At 34.0% G+C, this 20,077-nt stretch overlaps 3 protein-coding genes and 1 long non-coding RNA gene across 4 annotated transcripts; 3 read left to right on the top strand and 1 right to left on the bottom strand.

Annotated features, from left to right (window-relative positions):
• The first annotated feature begins 1,470 nt into the window (after positions 1–1,470).
• Positions 1,471–5,161, top strand: LOC114749998 (peptidyl-prolyl cis-trans isomerase FKBP16-3, chloroplastic-like). Its single transcript, XM_028938543.1, has 7 exons — positions 1,471–1,514; positions 1,672–1,955; positions 2,995–3,078; positions 3,597–3,646; positions 4,054–4,102; positions 4,273–4,347; positions 4,784–5,161. Exons 1-7 carry the CDS (start codon positions 1,478–1,480, stop codon positions 4,901–4,903), a joined length of 699 nt encoding a protein of 232 aa, XP_028794376.1. The 5' UTR covers positions 1,471–1,477; the 3' UTR covers positions 4,904–5,161.
• A 1,908-nt stretch (positions 5,162–7,069) lies between these two features.
• On the top strand, positions 7,070–8,380 carry LOC114749999 (pentatricopeptide repeat-containing protein At1g62350-like). Its single transcript, XM_028938544.1, has 3 exons — positions 7,070–7,464; positions 7,537–7,923; positions 8,113–8,380. Exons 1-3 carry the CDS (start codon positions 7,150–7,152, stop codon positions 8,152–8,154), a joined length of 744 nt encoding a protein of 247 aa, XP_028794377.1. The 5' UTR covers positions 7,070–7,149; the 3' UTR covers positions 8,155–8,380.
• A 1,290-nt stretch (positions 8,381–9,670) lies between these two features.
• LOC114749995 (TBC1 domain family member 22B-like) lies at positions 9,671–15,418 on the bottom strand. The gene is made up of 10 exons (XM_028938540.1): positions 15,188–15,418; positions 14,298–14,448; positions 14,022–14,205; positions 13,409–13,479; positions 12,870–13,007; positions 12,685–12,776; positions 11,755–12,026; positions 10,804–10,889; positions 10,510–10,611; positions 9,671–10,053 (listed from the first exon to the last, which is right to left on the bottom strand). Exons 1-10 carry the CDS (start codon positions 15,298–15,300, stop codon positions 9,892–9,894), a joined length of 1,371 nt encoding a protein of 456 aa, XP_028794373.1. The 5' UTR covers positions 15,301–15,418; the 3' UTR covers positions 9,671–9,891.
• A 4,235-nt stretch (positions 15,419–19,653) lies between these two features.
• On the top strand, positions 19,654–19,913 carry LOC114749996 (uncharacterized). Its single transcript, XR_003740605.1, has 2 exons — positions 19,654–19,776; positions 19,883–19,913. It is a non-coding gene; the product is annotated as an uncharacterized LOC114749996 (long non-coding RNA).
• Positions 19,914–20,077: the final 164 nt, after the last annotated feature.

The following is a 20,077-nucleotide window of genomic DNA, read 5'->3' as shown; positions in this document are numbered from 1 at the left end:
GCCCAATGGTTACTAGTGGCCTTGTGCAATATCTCTTCCACCCGAGGGAAATGGGCCGGACTGGACTCTTCAGGGCTAAGAAATCCAGCTCGGCTTTTTTGGTTAAAATTTTGATGTCAGCCGTCAACAGAACAGTACTCATGCCATCAGAATTGGTCTAAGGATTAGGTTCATAACTTGTGAGTTTGAATCCCACTGCTAATATGAGGATCATATTGATAAGTGATCTATAAGTATATCTGTAAAAGCTTTCTAAACTTAAAGGCATGTCCTGATTTTGATAAGCCTTCAATATCCAAATCATTTAAACTTTACTTGTAACAAAAAAAAAATCTCAAATTAACAGGGCTCGGCCTCAGGGTCAGTTTTGTTTATCTTTAAAAAATAATTTTTATACGGTATAAAAAATTTACGAAAATTAATTTATTGTTTATAATTTTTTGAAAAATATAAATTATCTTATATTTTATTTTAATAAGAAAAATAATTATTATTTACTAATTTTCAGAGTTTACAATATTTTCCCATTTACATCAACATTCTCCTATTCATCTCGTCTAATTGTTTTAAAAAGAATGTTCATGTACTTTCTTAATATAATAATAAATTTATTTTTTATGATTTTTTTTACTTTTTAAAAAACGTAGTGTTTTTTTTAAATACTAGTAGTATTGTTTGATTAGAGAAGTTGAGACAAATGGATCTGTGACAAAATAAAATAAAATATAAAAGAACTGATAGGAAAGCTCAACAAATCATGGGTTTTTAGTACAGAATTATTAGATGAACGAACGCACTTTCAATTTTTTAAACTTTCCATCGGATTTTATCTTTTGACTTGCAAGTTAGCTTAACTACAAGAAAAGATCCCTATGTTGGCAAAAAAGAAAAGAAAAGAAAAATCACTGCGTTTTAAGGATATCTGAATTTATTCACATGGCCTGAAGCAATATTTATGTAAGAAAGCTGAACAGTTCTACCATGAGTTTACATTACTAATTGATACTACCTCCGGTCCTGATTATAAGAGCTAATTAACTAATTTAAGGAGATTAAGAAAAGAAGTTAAGTTAGTTATTTGTCATAAATAAGTATTGTATTTCTTAAAATATCCTTGTTAATCAAATGTATTGACTAGAACTACTATTGTTAGAAGAACTATTTTGAAAGAAAAAAATAAATATTAGAGATAAAATAGATTGATATTTTATATTTAAGACTAAAATAAAAATCAAACAAGATTCTATATTAAGAATCGGAGGTAGTACTATTTTTTAATGCAAGTAAATAGTTGTAACCGGGGGAAAATATTATCATTGGCTTCCCACAATCTAGTAGGGAAAAGTCATTTCCGACGCAATAACACCAAATGCCTCTGCCAGGGCAAATATGAAATTAGAATTCAGCAGAAAAGCCAGGTCAGCAGCTTTTATTTGTGATGAAGGAGATTTCGTTATCCGCGCTCTGAAGCTTGAGCATGGCTTCCTGCCCTTCATCTCTGCTCCTTTCACTTGGTAAGTAGCGGCCCTATTTCTCTGTTTCTTGTGATTTTGCTTCCCCCGTTGCCCATATTGCTGCATTCCCTTTGAAATATGTTCATAATTCATGTCAAGAAGCTTCGTCTCGCCTCTTCCTTTTTAGCTCAATCTCGAAATCTGTGCACGTTGGTAGGTTCTGCTTCGGGTAGAAGCCCGTCCTACGCTCCCCAAGTCGTTCCTGATGACAAAGTTCGATGTCTGGCTGTGCATTACTCAAGCTGCGATTCTCAAACCAAGTCCCCGAGGACAAGAGAATGCGTAGCTATGTTTAACAACATTACGCGTAGAGACATTCTCGGGTTAGCTTTCGGAGCCCCAGGCCTCTTCATGACTTCATTTCCTGCCAAAGGAGCTGGTTTGCCCCCAGAGGAAAAGCCAAGGCTCTGTGATGATACCTGTGAGAAAGAGCTTGAAAATGTATGGTGAGATTACATAGTATCCTTGACTGCTATGTCTCCTTGTCTCTTTCTGTTAAAACATCACCTGTAGTCACTGTACATTTCTAAGAATGTTTTCAATCTTCAGGATGAAAACTTGTCAGAGGCAAAGCCCTTGCGAGGAACCGGGGGGGGGGGGGGGACTTCAATATAGTCTTGGGAATTTTAAAAACGCTGTAATGAAAAAGGTGTTTTTGGTCTATTGAATTTGCCTACCTTAAGAAATGTTCAGATATTTGAATGTTCCTTCTCTTCTGGTTTGACAAACTGGTATCCATCAAACAGCCATTGAGTCTCCAAGCCTTCCCTTCGTATTGGCCACCAATTTCAATATTTGTAAGAAACCTATACCTAGTACTTGCTTTGCGCGAAGGTGAGAATCGTCACGAATTATAAGAATTAATGATCTGGCGTAGTGTGTAATCAATGCTCATAATGTTTCTCCAGGATAGAACATATAATTCTAATAGAAATTAGCAGGGACCTTCACGTCAGTAGCTTCAAATGATATCATAACTTGATTAGTTGGGTTAATGGAGAAACTCTATGCTTTGCTAGATATAAAATCTGCTGCAAGTTATTATATGTCTGATATATGCGTGGCATATATCAGCAATCTGTTGTTTTATGAAATTATTAATCAATCCTATCAGAGTAAAGATGTACCACTTGGTGCTTATTACAACTCACTTGTAGGGAGAATCTTTTTATCCTTACTACAAGTCACTTGTGGGGTATTTAATGATCGCTTTTTAATTTTATCATTACTTAATTCTTATTAGAAAGAGAGAGAGAGGAGAGAGAGAAAATTTTAATAGGGATAAATTTAGAAAAATTTTATCAATTTAATGTATTTCTTAGTATGTGGGAATGAATTATAAATGACTTGTAATAAGCACTGGAGTGATAAGCTAGGTAAACTCAAGAGCTTCCCAGTGTAATGGGGGAATGACTTTTACTTGTAGTTTAATTTCCATAGCTAATGACTGAGGCCGTTTTGAATTTTGTATGCCATGAAGGTGCCTATGATAACTACGGAGTCAGGTTTGCAATACAAGGATATTAAAGTTGGAAGAGGCTCTACACCACCAGTTGGATTTCAGGTTTTGAAGTCATCTGACTTATACAGGTTTTCGTGTATGCTTGTCTCTATTCTGCAAAGAACAACCCGATGCCAATTCTGTAAAAATAAATCCCTAAACTGATCATTTATGCCTGCGGACCAGCTGAATTTGCTTCGGTAGGCAGAGTTCATATCACATATTTATTTCACGTTCTAGGCAGAAATTCAGTGCATACTAATGAATGACACTGCCTCATAGCGGCCATGAATTCACATGTGCCGCCATACGAACTTCCAAAATTCCTTATGTAAACCAACCATATAGTTGGTGAAGCGCCATTATATCTATTGCTATCTCCGTATTAAATCATCTTATCAAAAAATAAAAACTATCTTCTGTGTAACCAACCATAGACCTGTCAGTTGCTGAATTCTATCATTCTTTCTGCCATGGAGTTAGTATATTTTTCTACCACCAATATATCAGCGGTTACCTTCGTTTCCAAGTGCCTCTGACCACACTCTATTTATTCTACTTATGTAACTTAAAAAACACAGGTGGCTGCTAACTACGTTGCGATGGTTCCATCTGGACAAATATTTGATAGGTAAATCTGTCAATTGCTGAATTCTAGCATTCTTTCCTTGCAGTAATTTAGTTAAAAGATTCTCAGTGTTATTTGTTATATTGTAGACTTGAGAAGGTTTGAGTGAACTTATAGAATTACCTAGTTAGATGTTGGACATCTGAGTGTAACATATAAAAAATAACCAATTAGATATACCTAGCAAACAGCAAATGCTGTCAGAATGTTTTAGTGATAATGTAGACTTGTTTGTTTTCATCCAATTTTGGTTTTGAATACCATATACTTTGCATTTTGCTCCTTAGGACCTGCTCTGTTAACAATCAATTAAATATACTTAAGCTGAGAATTATTATGAAGTTTGTTACTTTGGTTAGATGCAAAAGCTTATTATGTTTTGCTCTTTTTCCTCCTCTTTGATTGTACAGTTCATTGGAGAAAGGCCAGCCTTACATTTTTCGCGTTGGCTCTGGTCAGGTAAATTCATATGTTGCTGCTGCTGAATTTTAAGAATTTGACCCATGTATGGGCTGTTCAAACCTTGAGAATAGTTAGTACTGTCATTTTCTCTTTTTGGCCGCAAAAATATTGTTGTTCAAGGGCTTATTGGTAGGCTATACTGATTTTCAACCCAATGAATGGAATAGGTGATAAAGGGACTTGATGAAGGAATTTTGGGCATGAAAATAGGAGGAAAACGCCGACTATACATACCCGGATCAGTAAGCTTCTGTCTTCATGCTGGATTGTCTTCCTCCTCTTAACTTTTCCCAACATAATAAGCTTCCCAAAATCGTGAAAACTGATATTTAGGTGTTCTAATAATCATCTGCACATTGTGGGGATTAGTTTGACTTTGTTTCAACAACTGGATTGAGATTTGGAAGAGGTTCAGCATCTACTATGAATTCCTTTCCCTTCCCCTTAAGATAGTACCACATTTTATAGTTTTGCACTGGGGCAAGGGCATCTGAGCTTAAGGTGTGCATTGACCACAAAATAGTTTGAGAAATGCATGATAATGAAGTTAACGAACTTAAGACTCCCGATGAATTTTCATTTTTTCTAATTTGATTCGTCCACTTGACAGTAAAAGCGTGGTTCAATAAATAGGATAAGTTTTAACTCTTGGCGTTCCTGTTTGATGTTTGATGGTAGTTGGCATTCCCAAAAGGTCTTACATCTGCTCCAGGAAGACCAAGGGTGGCTCCGAACAGTCCCGTCGTATTTGATGTTAGTCTGGAATATATCCCAGGACTTGAACTGGATGAGGAATAAATCAACCCAGTTCTCCAGCATATCTTGGTTCCTGTTATTTCCTTTTGTGAACACAGGAACCAAAAATTAGATGATGCATCCTTAATTCATTGGTTCCAAGAGAGTAAATGTGTTGTCTGGAAGTGGTGTGTTATTAAAGATTATATATGTACACATGCAACGCATGCATGCATGTTCATCTGTTTTGGACACTGTACAATCTGTTTCCATCTCTGTTGAGGGTAGCAGACATGAGAATAGCCTGGGGATCCTTCACTGGGTTTTGGTTTATTAATTACTAACGAAAATGTACTAGAAATCGAATCACAAAATTAACTCATCCACCTTAAAAAATGTTCAAATTATGCCACTTGTTTTCCGCTTTGAAAATTACACTTTCCTTTTATATAAAATAAAAAACTTTATTAAACTTTTTCCTCGCAGTAGAAGATAAGTGGTAGCAGTACTCAATCTAATGTAGGTAACTCACATTTAGATCGTGTGAATTACTCATAAATCAAATATAATATTAAATTTTGAATCGAAATGCGTTTTATGCATAACAAATCTGATTTTGAGTTAAGAACTTGAGATACTAAATTAAACTCTAGCTAGCTGAAATATCAAAATTCAAATTGAGGTCTATACCTTAAATAAATTTCTAATTAGGTCAAGAGGCCTAATTCAGAATTTATGAATGCTGTTTAAAAACTAAAATAACCTTTTACATTCCACTAAAAAAACCCTTTTATAATTAAAGAAAATATTTTTTTAAAAAAAATCAAACCATGAAAACCTAATATTATACTCCTTCGATCATTAATGTAGAATCTAATTAGGCAGTATTGGTCCTAGTTGTAAGACTTACTTCATATTTTTATCAAATTTTTTTAAATTAACTCTATTGATGTTCTATATATAATAATCAAGTAGAAGAGTGATGAATAGAATTAAGAAAGATTCTTAAGATGTTTTAGAAAAAAGATATCATATTAACTAAATTAACTAACATATTTAATAGACTCAAATTAATTAATTATGTGTAATATAATGATAAGAGGAGTATAATATTTATCTATAAAGACAGGAGAATTACAATAAGGTTCCAAAAATAATTACTAAAATTTTTTAATAATAACTTAAATAGCTTGAATGATAATGATGATTTTAGAGCAAATGACAACTTGATTTGTAATTTTTTTTTTCCCTTGTCACCTCCTTATAATTCTCCCTGTTTCTGTCTTTGCTCCTTTTCTTCGTGAAAGCAACAGCTACGGCACCAGCTTTTTGGATATTTGATCATCACAAGGCACGCAAGTCATTAGAAATTACCACTTCCTGTCCTGATTATAAAGCCTTATTTATAATCTACAAATAAGATACAAATGAGGTTTTATAATTAGGATTGAAAGTAGTACCATATATTTTGCGCAAATTAATTTATTTCTTAGTTCTTCATTTAAATCATTTTCCAAACAGAGTTATATCATTTTAATTCATGATCAAATTGGTTTATCTGCACCTTCTTTGTTCCTCAACCTGCGTCAATTTAATCAAAACAAATTTAATATTTTTTTACAATGAACATTGACACCCCAATTGTTAATTTTTTTCCTCTGAATTTTCATATTTGATCCTACTCAGCAACCAATATTGAACCAATACTGAATATTGGAACGAGTTCTTTTTATTTGATCTAATGGATGTTGGTTTTTTTTGGCCTTAATGGATGTTGGTTCAACTATTCCGTTTCAATAAGTTGTTGATTTTCATAGCAAAAAAAGGGTTGTTTGATTTCAAACTTAATTTTATTAAAAGAACTGAAAAAAAAAAAAGGCCAACTTTATACCGTTTATATTTACTCTGATCGACTTAAAATTGGGAAGCAGAAAGTTGTATAAAAGGTAACAATTGAGATGTGAGTTTGTAAATTTTTTTGCCACCGAGCCCTTTTATTTTCTTCAATATGCATGGGTGCGTCAGAAATCCCTATTTTTTTAAATGATAAAATTATTTTTTTAATTATAAAGGACTATAATTAAAAAATTTCTGATTAGGCCTCTTATCCTATGCATTAATTTAAATTTTAATATTTTAATTGGATTTAATCAGATTCTTCAATTTTTAAAATTTATATCGAATTATATTGCTTATAAATTATAAATATATGCAGTGAGGATTGAGGGTGCCGCGGTTTTGGTAAGGGTGCGTTCTGCGAGGGATCTTTTCTATTTCAATCTGGGGAACGCAATGCAGAAAACATCATCATGATGGCTTCTCTGATGAATTACCAGCCCACTTTGTTGAATTTTCGAAGCGTTGTCAATGGGAAGGGCTCGGCTGGGTCAAACCGTGGGGGTGTCATTATATGCGGCCTCCGGAGGAGCCCCAGAAAAAGCCTATGGAGGTCGAGGGTTTTGTCCAAAGAAGCCATTCAGGTGGTTCATTCCCTTAAGCTCGCGAAATCTACCCCTAAAGTTCAACATCTTCTCGATTCCAGACTCTCCAGGCTTCTCAAAGTTGATGTCTTGGACGTCCTCTCGGAGCTGCACAGACAAAATGAATTGGATTTGTGCCTCCAGGTACTATTCCACGGAATTTCTTTAAATTCTGCTGCTTGTTCTTGTTTTAACCAGACGAATGCGAAAATATAGGTTTTCGACTTCATCAGGAAGGAAGCAGTATATGAGAGGGAGTTGTCCCTGTACTCGGACATGATACTGTTGCTGGGAAGAAATAAGGAGATTGGGAGGGCGGAAGAGGTGTTTTCTCAGGTAATGGAAAAGGGATTGAAACCTGACACAAGGATGTACACGGAGATGATAGGAGCTTATATACAAGCAGGCATGACGGAAAAGGCAATGGAGACGTACGGCCTTATGAAGGCGTCTGGTTGTGCCCCGGACAAGCTGACCTTCACAATTCTGATAAGGAACCTCCACAAGGCTGGCCTGCAACACCTGGCTGCAACTTTGAAGGATGAGTGCTTTGACTACGTGGACTCTCCTCAAAAATTCATTCGTCAACTCCACCGCAAGCATGTAAGCTTTCCAATCATTGTATGCCAATTTCCCAACCTCAACTTTGAGTTGTGAATATATCGAGTACCGGATAATTGAAGGAGCTTGTTCCTTGGTAATTGTAAATGCAAAGACCCAGTGAACCTTGTGATTGATGTTTTTACTTTTTATACTCGGATTCTTCATTCACTTCCTTGCCCATGTCTTCAGGCCAAAGGGAGATCAATTGTCGGCGATGATCTTACTTCTTGATGGAGTGGTGAACATGCGGCTTCATTTTCTCCCCCCTTCAATGGAAAACGCCATCGGAGAAACAATGTCGGGGTGATTTAGCAATTGTCCTGGATTTTTAATGGGTTCATTTATTTTCTCCCTTAAATCCATGTTATTTGTCTATTTCTGTCGCTCAATATTGTATTACAGAAAGACGAAAGGTCGTAATATTGAATTACGAGAAAGGTCACGTCTTCTACGCCCAGTCTGGTGAAGATTGGAAAATTAGAAAAATAAAAAATAATTTTTATGCTACTAACAAAAAATAAAAAGTAAAAAATGTTTCATAATAAAAATATAAATGTACGCACTGCATGAGTAAGTGAACGTGTCACTATTAGTATCTTGTATTAAATCATTAATATATTAAATGAATGTGAACAACCATAGCGAAGTATCTGTGGCCTTTTATATCACTATTAGAATCTTTTATTAATGGAGTGTTTGTGGCAAGATGAAAAAGTGCTTTTCAGAAATATTTTTTCACAAAATTGAGGCGTACTACTCTATATATTTATTTCGTATATCGTAAAAACACTTTTAAAATCATGGTTTGACTTCCATCTAAGCATCTCTTAAAGGCCTGTTTTGCAAGCACCCCAAACCATGGTTTTGGAACCCAAATCATGGTTTGAAGAAAATGTCAGCCAAATAGGAATAGGAAATGTGAAACCATGGTTTGGACACAAACTATGGTTTTGAACCCCCAAACTATGGTTTCACCAGAAGCTGTCCAGAGTTGCTTCTTGACTCAAATTATTAGAATCTTGTTGTGGGCCCAACACGGATGACAAAAGAGCCCCCTTTCCTGACTCAAATAATTGATTCATTTGCCAGTTGGTCTTACGCATTTGCTCTTCCTTTCCTCCTTTACTCTTTCCTCCTTCACATATTTTATTAACAATTTAATATTATGCTTTATAAATATATATAAATATATTAATTATTAATTAATTATATTATCTTTTACATTATTAATTGTTAGTAAAAATTATTTTATTAACAATTTTATTTTTCAAATCAAAATATATTATAAAATCTATCTCTTATGTAATTATCATATTAACTTATACTTTTTTTAGTAATTGTACATGTAAAAAGTATTTCTGATAAAACTATCTAAACACTCTCACTTCTCAGAATCACTTTTTTACAAAATATATTCTTTCTAAAATCTATTTTTCAGAAACTATTTTTCAAACCATGGTTTATCCAAACCCCCTTAAATCAACATAGGATGAACGGCATTGGCACAAACCAGGACAGCTATAACAATTAGTGAAATTCCGCATCTTATTCGATTGGCAATAAGTTGTTTGGGTAAATAAGCTGCAATGCATTTCCCGGCTCATTTCATTTCGCCGCCTCCACAGGTAGGTTGCTGGCAACTGCCTCATTGACCGATAAATAGTTTAAACCGAGCTGAAGCGTCATTATGTGATACTGAAATAATTTCAAATAGTAAGGAGGACAGAATCTCAAATCCATGGATGCACCATGAAATTGTCTAACAAATAAAAGCAACAAAAATTCCATTTCTCTTCCAACTGTTTATATTTCTCTCTTCTTTAGTAAATCTACACAATGAAATGTTGCCCGATACAAAATATTACAAGGGAAAAAAGCTCATACGCGGAGTAAGTTGCAGTCTGAGATAAACTGAACAGTAAGAGAATAACTACAAAGGAAACCAAACACCATCACACAGTTGCCCGCTTAGCTAGCTAAATGGCTGGGAGAGTCATTGAACATGCTGTGCCACATGAAGGCGCGAGAGAGCACCATCTCAAGCTCTTGGTGAGACCAGTTTTGAGTTGGAAGATGTTGAAGGAACATTACCAGCTCTTGGAAATCAAGCTTCTGAAGCTTATCTGACCACTGAAAATCATTTTTGATTAAAAAAAAAAATCACTTTCTGCCATATAAGATCTGCTGAAACATAATACGCAAATCATCCGAGTAAACCATACTCCCAATACAAGAGTACACGAACAAGGGTGCAACTTAACAGGCAATAATTAGTAAAATGTCAGCGACCAAAACAATGGGGGAAAATACCGTTATACATGAACGTAAGTTTAATTTCAGAATCTACAATAACATAAGATTGCAGCCGTAGGTTGTTTGTAATGCACATGAACTTAAGCGACATGTACCAAAACTATATGCTCAGTGGTAATTGACAGAATTTAATGCAATTACACACAGGACCCTTCTGAGTCTAACATTTGATGTGTCAAATAATAATTTCTGCAAGGAGTTTCATCAGTATGGTCACAAGACTATAATTTAAATTGATTATATCAGCGCAAAAGCCCAAAAATGATGTCTCACCGTCAGGAGAAAACTGGCAAATATATACACAAGGAAATCTGGTAAGGCGTCTCCTTCAGCAAGATATGTGTCCCAAAGGCGTGTGATGAGATGGAAGGGTATCTAATTAAACAAATTACATATTAGACTTGATGAAAGAATAACACTCAAGACAAATTTACTATCGTCCATTATCACCAACATCAATGCAACGATTAATAAACTCCTGCTACTTGCAATAAGGTCATTTTACAAATGTCTTTTCAGATGTCACAATCATAACTAGAAAGAAAAATTTCACAAGTTAGAGCAAACCTCACGGATAAGAAGACAGTTGAACCAGCGGAAAGCAAATTGAAGAAATTCCAGTCCTTGTTCCTCCACATGTCTAGAAACAGGCTCTAGTGCAGCACAATAGTTTCACTTGAGCACATCAGATTCTATTTTAAGATATACAAATAATAATATACCAACAAAAATAATGAGATTATAAGGTTGGGTATTTCATAAGTATTAATTGGCAATATGGAAGATGATTATAAAACATTGACACTTGTGAGAAAAAACAATAATTTAAAATGGAGATGCAGGTGCTGGTAGAGGGATGAGTAGATATTCTTTAGCCCTATAGAGAGAGGTATAGGGAGACCAAGAAGGACACTCAAGGAAGTCATCAATCGAGACCCTTTTAGTTAATAGTATTTTAGAAAAGTTGGATTGTGGATATAGCACAACAGTGTCATACAATCAATGTAGCCAACCTCATTTAGCGGGATAATATTTGTTGCTGTTATTATTCTGTGTAAAAGCAAATGAGATAATTAGGTTTGTATTGCGTCCTTTGGAATATTTCAAACAAATCATTCATTAAAATGATTAAGGAAAAGTAATGGAGCTATTACCACACTACAGTTTTAAAATATATCATATTTCAAGCCCTTTCAGTACCGGGGCAGATATGCTCTTCAATCTATGAAAACAGACCAACATGGCCACATAAGAATAGCATAAGTGTGTCAGCATTAAATGTCATATACTACTCAACCTTGTAAGTAGGATAAGTACTGGTGAACATAAATAAGTTCAGCACGTGGGGTTTTCTATGGATACTAGAAGATAAGTCAACCTCAACTCAACTTCAAAATGTAAATGCAGTTGAATTATATTATCCATCAAAATATTAGGGTTACTTAAAGGGTTGCATTTAAGTTCATGCAATTAAAGGTTGCTTAAAGAGAGGCATTAAACCCTAATAAAAAAGTTTACCATCTATTCTTCTGACCAATTCCTTCAACTTAAAAACAAGCCTCTGAATTCCTGGTTGAGCGAATGTGTAATGGTCTTGCATACCATCGAGCAACTTTGACAAGCACCAATAACAGTCAGCTTCTACATTAGAAATTTTCTCTGAGGGTAAATCAGACATTGACCAATTGTCTATGCTCCCTTCTAAGTATTCTGATAGGAAAACAACTAAAAACGGCGTAACAAGATCATTTATTCCCTGAACATATCCGCTTGCAGGATGCCGAATGGCCCTGGCAAGAAATCATCAAGTCACATGAGTAAAACAGATAAAGTAAATTGCCCGTACAAATTTAATCAACAAGAAGAATGAAAAAGAATTTAAGAGCTACAAAATATTTTATCACGGATTAAGGCCTCAGTAAGTTCAATTAATGCTTGCTTGATACCCTTGAGATGGTGAAGTTAGCCCCCCCCCCAATCACCCAAAAAAAAAAAAAATTGGGGAAAAAAGGCAAGAGAGAAAATTAGAGGTCACAAGAGCAACTATACACAAAGTCCGATGAAAGTGTAAATAAATATGCATAAGTCATTCACACCATCTTACTACTTGTTAACAAAGACTGAAAATTTGACAATTGAACCTGAAACAATGCCTCTTCTAATGTCCATCTGTAGCCTAACAATATCCCAGGGAAAACTACTAAAACCATCATAAAGGACATGCAACAATGTTAAAACATGTGCTAATCAAGAGAAGTAACTATATCAGAAAATTACTTGAAATTAGACTGAGTAAACTACCCAAATGTAAGAAGACTACTTTCCAAAATTGATATTTCTTTCTTAGCCAAGCCAAGTGCCATCTCTCCCCTCACAGAACCATCCACATCAAAAACAATAGGCTAAGAACAACGTAAGGCCAACAAAATGGTGACAACAATATCTAACCATGTATAAAGAATGCGCTCCAATGATTTCTGAACTTGTGGTTGCTGGAAGAATGAAACATCAGGTACAGTTCTTGGACAATCAACAGCAATCTAACAAATTTTCAAAACCAACTGTCATGACTCATGAATTATAAAAATTGTTTTAATAACATCAAGATGCTCGTTCATTAGAACTGAGGATACCTGGCGAAGCATGTTAATCTCATCATCTGAACGTTGGGTATCAGGAATATCATAATACTGAGAAACACAGTCAAGATACTCCAGGCGCTTCCTTCTCAGAACTCCCTCCCTTCTATCTGAATTAGGTGGTGCATATCCCTGTTGTCAGTTAGTCTTTAAATTTCAAAGATAAGATACATTGAATAAGAATGAGGAAATAGGAGGTCAAGCTTCAATCTCAAAGAGACTTGACTATGTATCATTTTACAATATGCTTCACTTTTCTTCTTAAAAACCCCACGCATGGTCTCTTTGTAAAAAAGATCCATGTAGTCAACATCAAAATCTCTTCTGAAAGATACGTCCCTAACAGTTCACCCTCAGTGAACAAAATTTTTGTTTCAGCAATATTACCAAAATAAGATAAGAATAACTATATCTTCCCAAGTTATGACAACAACTTCAATATTTTTGGTAATCACACTCCTTATAACATATAGCTATCATCAAATCATGAGCTTGAGGGAGAAAAGGAGCTTAGGGTAGACCATAAAGCTTACCAAGAGAAGCCTCCACACTGTAGGGCGCATGTAATCTGGAACTCCACTCCAAGATAATTCACGCAACTTCTCTGCAAAATAAATTTCAAGTAAATATGCCCACAAAAAAGAGATCAGATTAAGGTTCTACAGATTTGCTGGCAGAAGTCATATTAATCATAACAAAGACTGCAGTAAGCATAATAAGAATCGCATTTCAATAACTGTTTTCTATTTTTAAGAAATATACTGGGTATCAAAACTAAAAATGGAAATCAAGTTGGATGTTGTTCATGAATAAGGTGAAGTGTAAGCAAATGTGCACATCATATACTTGATAAAAAGAACATTCTGAGCCAACAAGTAGGGCTTGCAGTAAATCTAGAAGCAAACTTTAAATTTGTAGATTTAAACTCCTTCATGTTGTCATAGGATTATTCTGTGGTTTATTCCAAGGCCAAAAACCCTAGTCAAAATAGCTGTCTAAGAAACCACATCGTGGGCTTGTTCATCTGAGCAGTGAGCACACGGCTTATAACCACATATGCTACTTCCATAAATATGATGCGCCCCAAAAGGAGTAACAATTAAGTTAACAAGTGGCACAAAGAACTATGATTATAAATTCAAATACCTAATATTACTGTCGACCCAGAAAGCACCTTAGTGAACTTCATAACTCTTGCAGAGTCTGTAGCCCTTGCCCCCACGAAAGATTTCTGGACTTCCTCAGATGGGTTGTCAATGTCAGAACTTGATTTTTTCAACTTATTCACATTGGAAACATTGACTGGTTTACTTGTACTCTGGACTTCTTCCTGTGTCAAGAATAAAAGCCCTGGTTAAAGAAGTACTGCCCAGTGGCCTTATAGAAGTATATGAAATAATCGTTTTATGAATACTGAAGCACCTCTGCAGCCTTAGCTGGGTGATCACTTGTGCCGGCATCATTGAAGGAGAAGCTCCTTTCATATCTTGGCGAATATTCCTTTGAGTTATCTAGCGGGTCTAGTCTCCGAGTCAATAATATTTTACCAGGGATGCTACGACCTTTCAGCAAGCTTGAAATAAAATATAAAATTGCCATCAATTATATTTTGAGTTGTTTGCTTTCCATTGTGGGTGAAACCGAACATGAATTCAGAGGGACAGAGAAAATTGTTCAATGATTCAAAGAAAAAGAAAAATAGTTCAATCAGTCAAAGGGAAACGAAATAAAGCATGTAATCCCAATTATGCAGTCCCATAGCGTCTACAGAGAGTGGTCATGAAGGATAATTACGTTTGTCATCAATAAAACTTCGTAAAGAATATAATCCCCTTAAAGACTCTTAGAAAACATAAGCGACAAACTTGATATAACATCTTCAGTTCTAACTGCAATCAGATCGGCGGAAATAAAAAAGTGCTGATAATAAAGGATTAAAACTTTAGTCCATAATCCTTGTGCTAGAACATTAATAAAGGCAGCGGACCCATATCGGTTTGAACAGAATCATAGATCAAGCTTATTACACCGATTTTGGCATTGAAGTCAGTCAGGTCCGCATAAATCAAGCAACATAACCGTGTAAAATTTCATCGATCAGAAATATTGACTTCAACGCTTAAAAACTAATGAATTAGCTTCTCTAAGGGAAAAAAAAAAAAGCAGACGAGGAAAGGTTTTCCGGCAGCTGCATGATCAGATCAGTCATCGGAATTATAGGGATGATGAAGTTTCCTCGTAATGCCTTTAGCATATAAGAAGCAGATGATTAGAGGCAGGAAATGGAGGATCTGGGAGCGTGAAATCAGTACCCTTGAACATTCCTGAGGGTCTGATTGAATCTGGAGTCTTGGCTTGTGACGGTACTCCCCGCGTTGCTGTGATCTTCTTCCCGCCTGTTGTGGATGCGGTCATCGTTATTCATGGTTGCTACGCCAGCACTACCAGCGTTGTTTGATACTATTTCCAGGGCCACTAGCGAGAGATGCTCGCAAGGAAGGACATGGACTCACCAAAAGTTCTTTCCCTTCCTCAACCCGCTAATTATTTCGATCCTAGTTTTAAGAGTTTGTTTATATTCTACAAATTATTTTATTACTTCATCCTATTTCTTGTGTGGTATGTCTTACAAATTCTTTTTCTGGCGCCAACCTCTCAAGCAATCTTTTTCTAGTCAACCCTTTTTTTTTTTTTTACCGGATTGCGTTAGCGGGAATGATAATTAATTCAACTATTTTTTAGGAAATATGATGAGTAAATTAATGTGTTGTTGAACAAATAAAGATTTGATAACTTTAAGAAAAATATTAAAATATAAAAAAAATATTTAAGGTATTATTGAAAAAAATTACATTACGAGTGTAAATACTAAAAAAAAGCACTTGATTAAATATTTAATGTGATTTTTGATTTGAATATATATGCTATTAAATTTTTTTACAGATTTTTGTAACTTCATTGAAAATTAATGATATGAGAATGATTGGGCTTAGTATGAACTCTCGTTATTAAATTTTATTAGTTAGTTTACAGATTCTTAAGTGCACTCTTACAAGTACCATGTTATCGCTTAGCTCCGGGATTTACTAGTTTTCCCTCTACCCCTTCTGTTGTTTCGGATAGTGTTCTCGCAGATGCCATGTATTGCACCTAAGGCTGCTGGTCTGCCTTTATTTCAGCCCCAAAAAAAAAAAATTTCATGTTATTAGGCAGTTTAGAGTGATTTTATCATTTTCAATCTCTTTCTGCCTCCTTTCGCATCATTTTCGTTTCTCTCTCATCAACCCCGGCGTAACTCTTTTTAAAGCCATTTTAACAGGTATTTGGACTAGCTTTTAAAAAGTGATTATACAAAAAAAAATTTATCTCGATTTATATGAAAGTATTTTTTTAAGTGTTTTTAAAAATTGCCAAACTCCTCCTCTTGAGTTGAATTTGGAAGTGAATTATTGAAAATGCTACGCCGAACTTAAATGAAGGGCTAAAAGTCAAGGAAAAAAAAAACAATTATTTCTCGCACCTTGCAGTGATATCAAACATCCTTTGCAGTGCATGTGAGGGATTTGGAGGGGAGACGAGGGGCCTCCCATTATTTGGATTGAACAAATTTTGTAGGATGAAAACAAAAATTCTCTAAAATTTTCCCTCCTCTCCCCTTGAGGATTGGAGGGATTTAGAGAGAAAAGGTACTACTATTCCGGTTCTTAATATAAAACTTCTTTAACTAATTTGATTAGATTAAAAAAATTAAGTAAGTTAGTTAATTATGAGAAATATGACATGTTTTTCCTAAAACACCATAATCATCTTTCTTAATATCCTTCCTTCCTTATATACTTGATCATGATTGAGGGAGTATCCATAGGAATAATTTAAAAAAATTGATAAATATGATAAATAGGTTTTATATTTAGAACTAAAATTAACTGAATAATTAGATCTTATATTAAAAATCGGAGAGTGTTTTGGATTGTTGTAACTAATACATTCATATTAGTGTTTAACATTCCTGCAGGTCTTGTTTCGGGAAAAAAAATGCAGAAAAGCCATAGTAAATCCCACATGAAATTTTGCACTCTAGATTTGTACTGTGGGGTGAAATTTTGTGGGGCAAGAATATTGATTTTCCAAGTCGAAGCTTAATACATTGATCTAGCCTCTGATGAAATCTGCTCTTTCTTATGTAACCGAATCTGCACCGTCGATAGTAACATGAATTCTAATTTTCTTGGCTCCTAGTTATTAATTTTGGAGATACATATATATAAGTATTATAATTATTATAATTTTTGCCAACGTAATTATTGTGTATATATAGTAACTATTGATTACATATTATAGTTATATTTATTCAATTTTAATAGTTATGACATTATAATTTTCTATACATATATTTATAACTATATTTTAGTAAATATTTTATAAAACTTAAAACAAGTTCAAAATAAGAATAAGGATGAATTTGTCCATATCAAAATATTTTCCCTCCCATTCTCGAGTGAATCAAATAAAATAATATTAAAATATTTTTCATTTCTTTTTTATCATGAAACCAAACAAGGTAATATTAAAATCTCTTCCCTCTTCTCCATTAAAATTCCTCCATCTCCCCCTTTTTGTTTGAGCCAAACACACCTTAAACTCATTTTAGCCCAATCGGTTAACCCACCTTATCTTAACTTCTAATACACAAAAAGGAATTTCTCATAATTTTCATATAAGAACATTTAGAATGTGTTTGGATTGAAAAAAATGATTTTTATTTCATTTGATTTTTACACTCATAAATTAAAGTGATTTTGGATTATTTTTGTTAAAAAAAACAGTTTGACAAGCTAAAACCCCTTATTGATGATTAATTGAAAAGAAAATGTTTAGAGGAAAAATAACTATAGATGAGGTTAATTTTATTAAATAATTTCTATTGGCTATAAATCTTATTGAATAACATATTTATATAATATGTGCATAATGTGACAATTCTAAAAGAAATATTAAAACTAAAATTATAAGGGTAAAAATAGTTAGTGCATCATTGGAAAATTTTTGAAGAATACTAAAATGATTAAATTTTAAGGAAAATTTGAAAAAAAATATCCCATTAAAAATTTAATTGGTAAAAATGACAAAAATTAGAGTCTCTATGCATACAAAATTCGCCAAGTATTAATGCACCGTGCGTATAAAAATTTATCATATAATTCTCACTAATTAAATTTCTAATTGATATTTTCCCTCCAAAATCTTCTAAATTTTATTATTTAATTTCTTTCATATTTTAGATAATTTTATAAATACTGTTGTAAAATAAAAAAAAGTAGAGAATAACCGTAGAAAATGAGAGTAGATAAACAAGAGAGTATTTATTTATTTATTTATTTTCAAAAAATGCATAATGCATGCCTCTATTTATAAACAAAGCTATAAACAAAGCTTTGCAGTTTTAACTTTAAGAAATTTTACATATTTCTTCATAATAGGAAATGACGTGGGATAATAAAAATCATGGAAAGATGTGTCTACCCACAAAAATATTGCATTCCTAACAAACATAAAATTATTGAGTTTTTTGGTATTTGGAAGTACCCAAAAATATTTATTAGAAATACTTTTTCGTAAAATAAGGTAAACTCCTCCATATATTTACTTTGTATATCATAAAAATACTCTTATAATCATAGCTTTGTTTTTATCCAAACACCTTCAAAATAATTTTATTGTTTATTAGTACAAATATGACCACCTTCTCTTTTATCTCATCATCATTTTGTTTTTCTCTTTTCAAAATAACATTGAGTATTTGGATTAGTTTTTTAAAAATAATTTTATATATAAATATATAAGAAGAGTTTTGTCTCGATTTAGATAAGAACAAATTTCTTAATCATTTTCGGTGTTTTCTAAATTCTCTTATAAGTCTTCACTTATCCCGTAACATTTTTTTTTTCTGAAGTCAATTAGAGTGATCCAGGCATGTGTTTCACCCATACATCAACGGCTAACTCATGTTTCCGAATTTTCAAGGCACATTTTCAATTCGAAACTTGAATTCAAACCTCACGACATGAAAAAAGAAATCAATTCCATTTGATTCTATGTTATTGTTGATATGACTTTCAAACGTAGTCTTTTTTTTTGGGTGACAAACATAGTCTTAAAATTTGAAATTTCAGAGGAAGCAATTTGAAGAATCAAATCAAATACCCTGCATCTCTCTTTTTTTTTTTTCTCCCCCCCCGGCTATGTCTATGAATTGTATATATAATTTTTTTTTTTGGCCAACATATATATAATTAATTTAAATATAATTTAATAATTAATGTCTAAAGTTTAGTGACCGTCGGTTAAAATGGCTGGGGGGAAAAAAGTGTTCGTTAAAATGGAAGTGTTTGCGAGAATAGCCGCCATCCACAATTACAGGCATTACTGCCCTGGCCGTTAAGCTGCTCATAAACCCTAGCAAACTAACTGTTTCAAGAGCTGAAAAAATCGGGGACTGATTGAGCTGAATCATGGCTGTGAACGATGCTGACCAATCACATAAGCCTCACAGGTCTCGTCAGTCTGGTGCAAAGAAGGCTAAGTCAGATAAGAAGAAGAAGCGTGAAGTTGCCGATGATCATCACAAACAAAATCCTAAGGTACTCTCCGTGCTTCTTTTTTTTTTTCCCCGGTTTTGGGGTTCTTCTGTTCGTTCGTACAAGAAGAGACTGTAGTCTTAATTATATTTAATGGCGGAGCATAATGTATTTTAGGCGTTTGCTTTTGCGTCTTCGGCGAAAGCAAAAGATTACAATCCCGTGCCGTCGAAAAAGAGCAGCGTCGTCTTCATGTTCCAATTATTGACCGGGCTTATGGTGAGCCAGCACCTTATGTTGTCGTGGTGCAGGGCCCTCCCAAGGTCTGCGCTGTCCATGTCTTACTTTCCCTGTCTTTGATCATAGTTTAATTTGCCACCGTTTTCCTTTTAGTTTGTTTCTTGTTGCCTCAAACTGCTTCGCCTTTAGGTGGGGAAGTCGCTCTTAATAAAGTCCTTGGCAAAACATTATACGAAGCAAAATTTGCCTGATGTTCGAGGTCCGATAACCATTGTATCAGGTTTGTGCATATTTACTTGGCCGTAGTCCTTGCTTATTTACTTAGCCATATTATAACTGCATCGGTACTTTTATTTTAGACTATTTCTGTAATTTGGTGGAAAA

The sequence above is a fragment of the Neltuma alba genome, unplaced genomic scaffold, assembly GCF_004799145.2.
Source record: "Neltuma alba isolate B1F8T4 unplaced genomic scaffold, ASM479914v2 tig00006280_pilon, whole genome shotgun sequence".
Taxonomy (NCBI): domain Eukaryota; kingdom Viridiplantae; phylum Streptophyta; class Magnoliopsida; order Fabales; family Fabaceae; genus Neltuma; species Neltuma alba.
The sequence above is the reverse complement of the archived record's forward strand: the minus strand, read 5'-3'. Positions and strand labels throughout refer to the sequence as shown.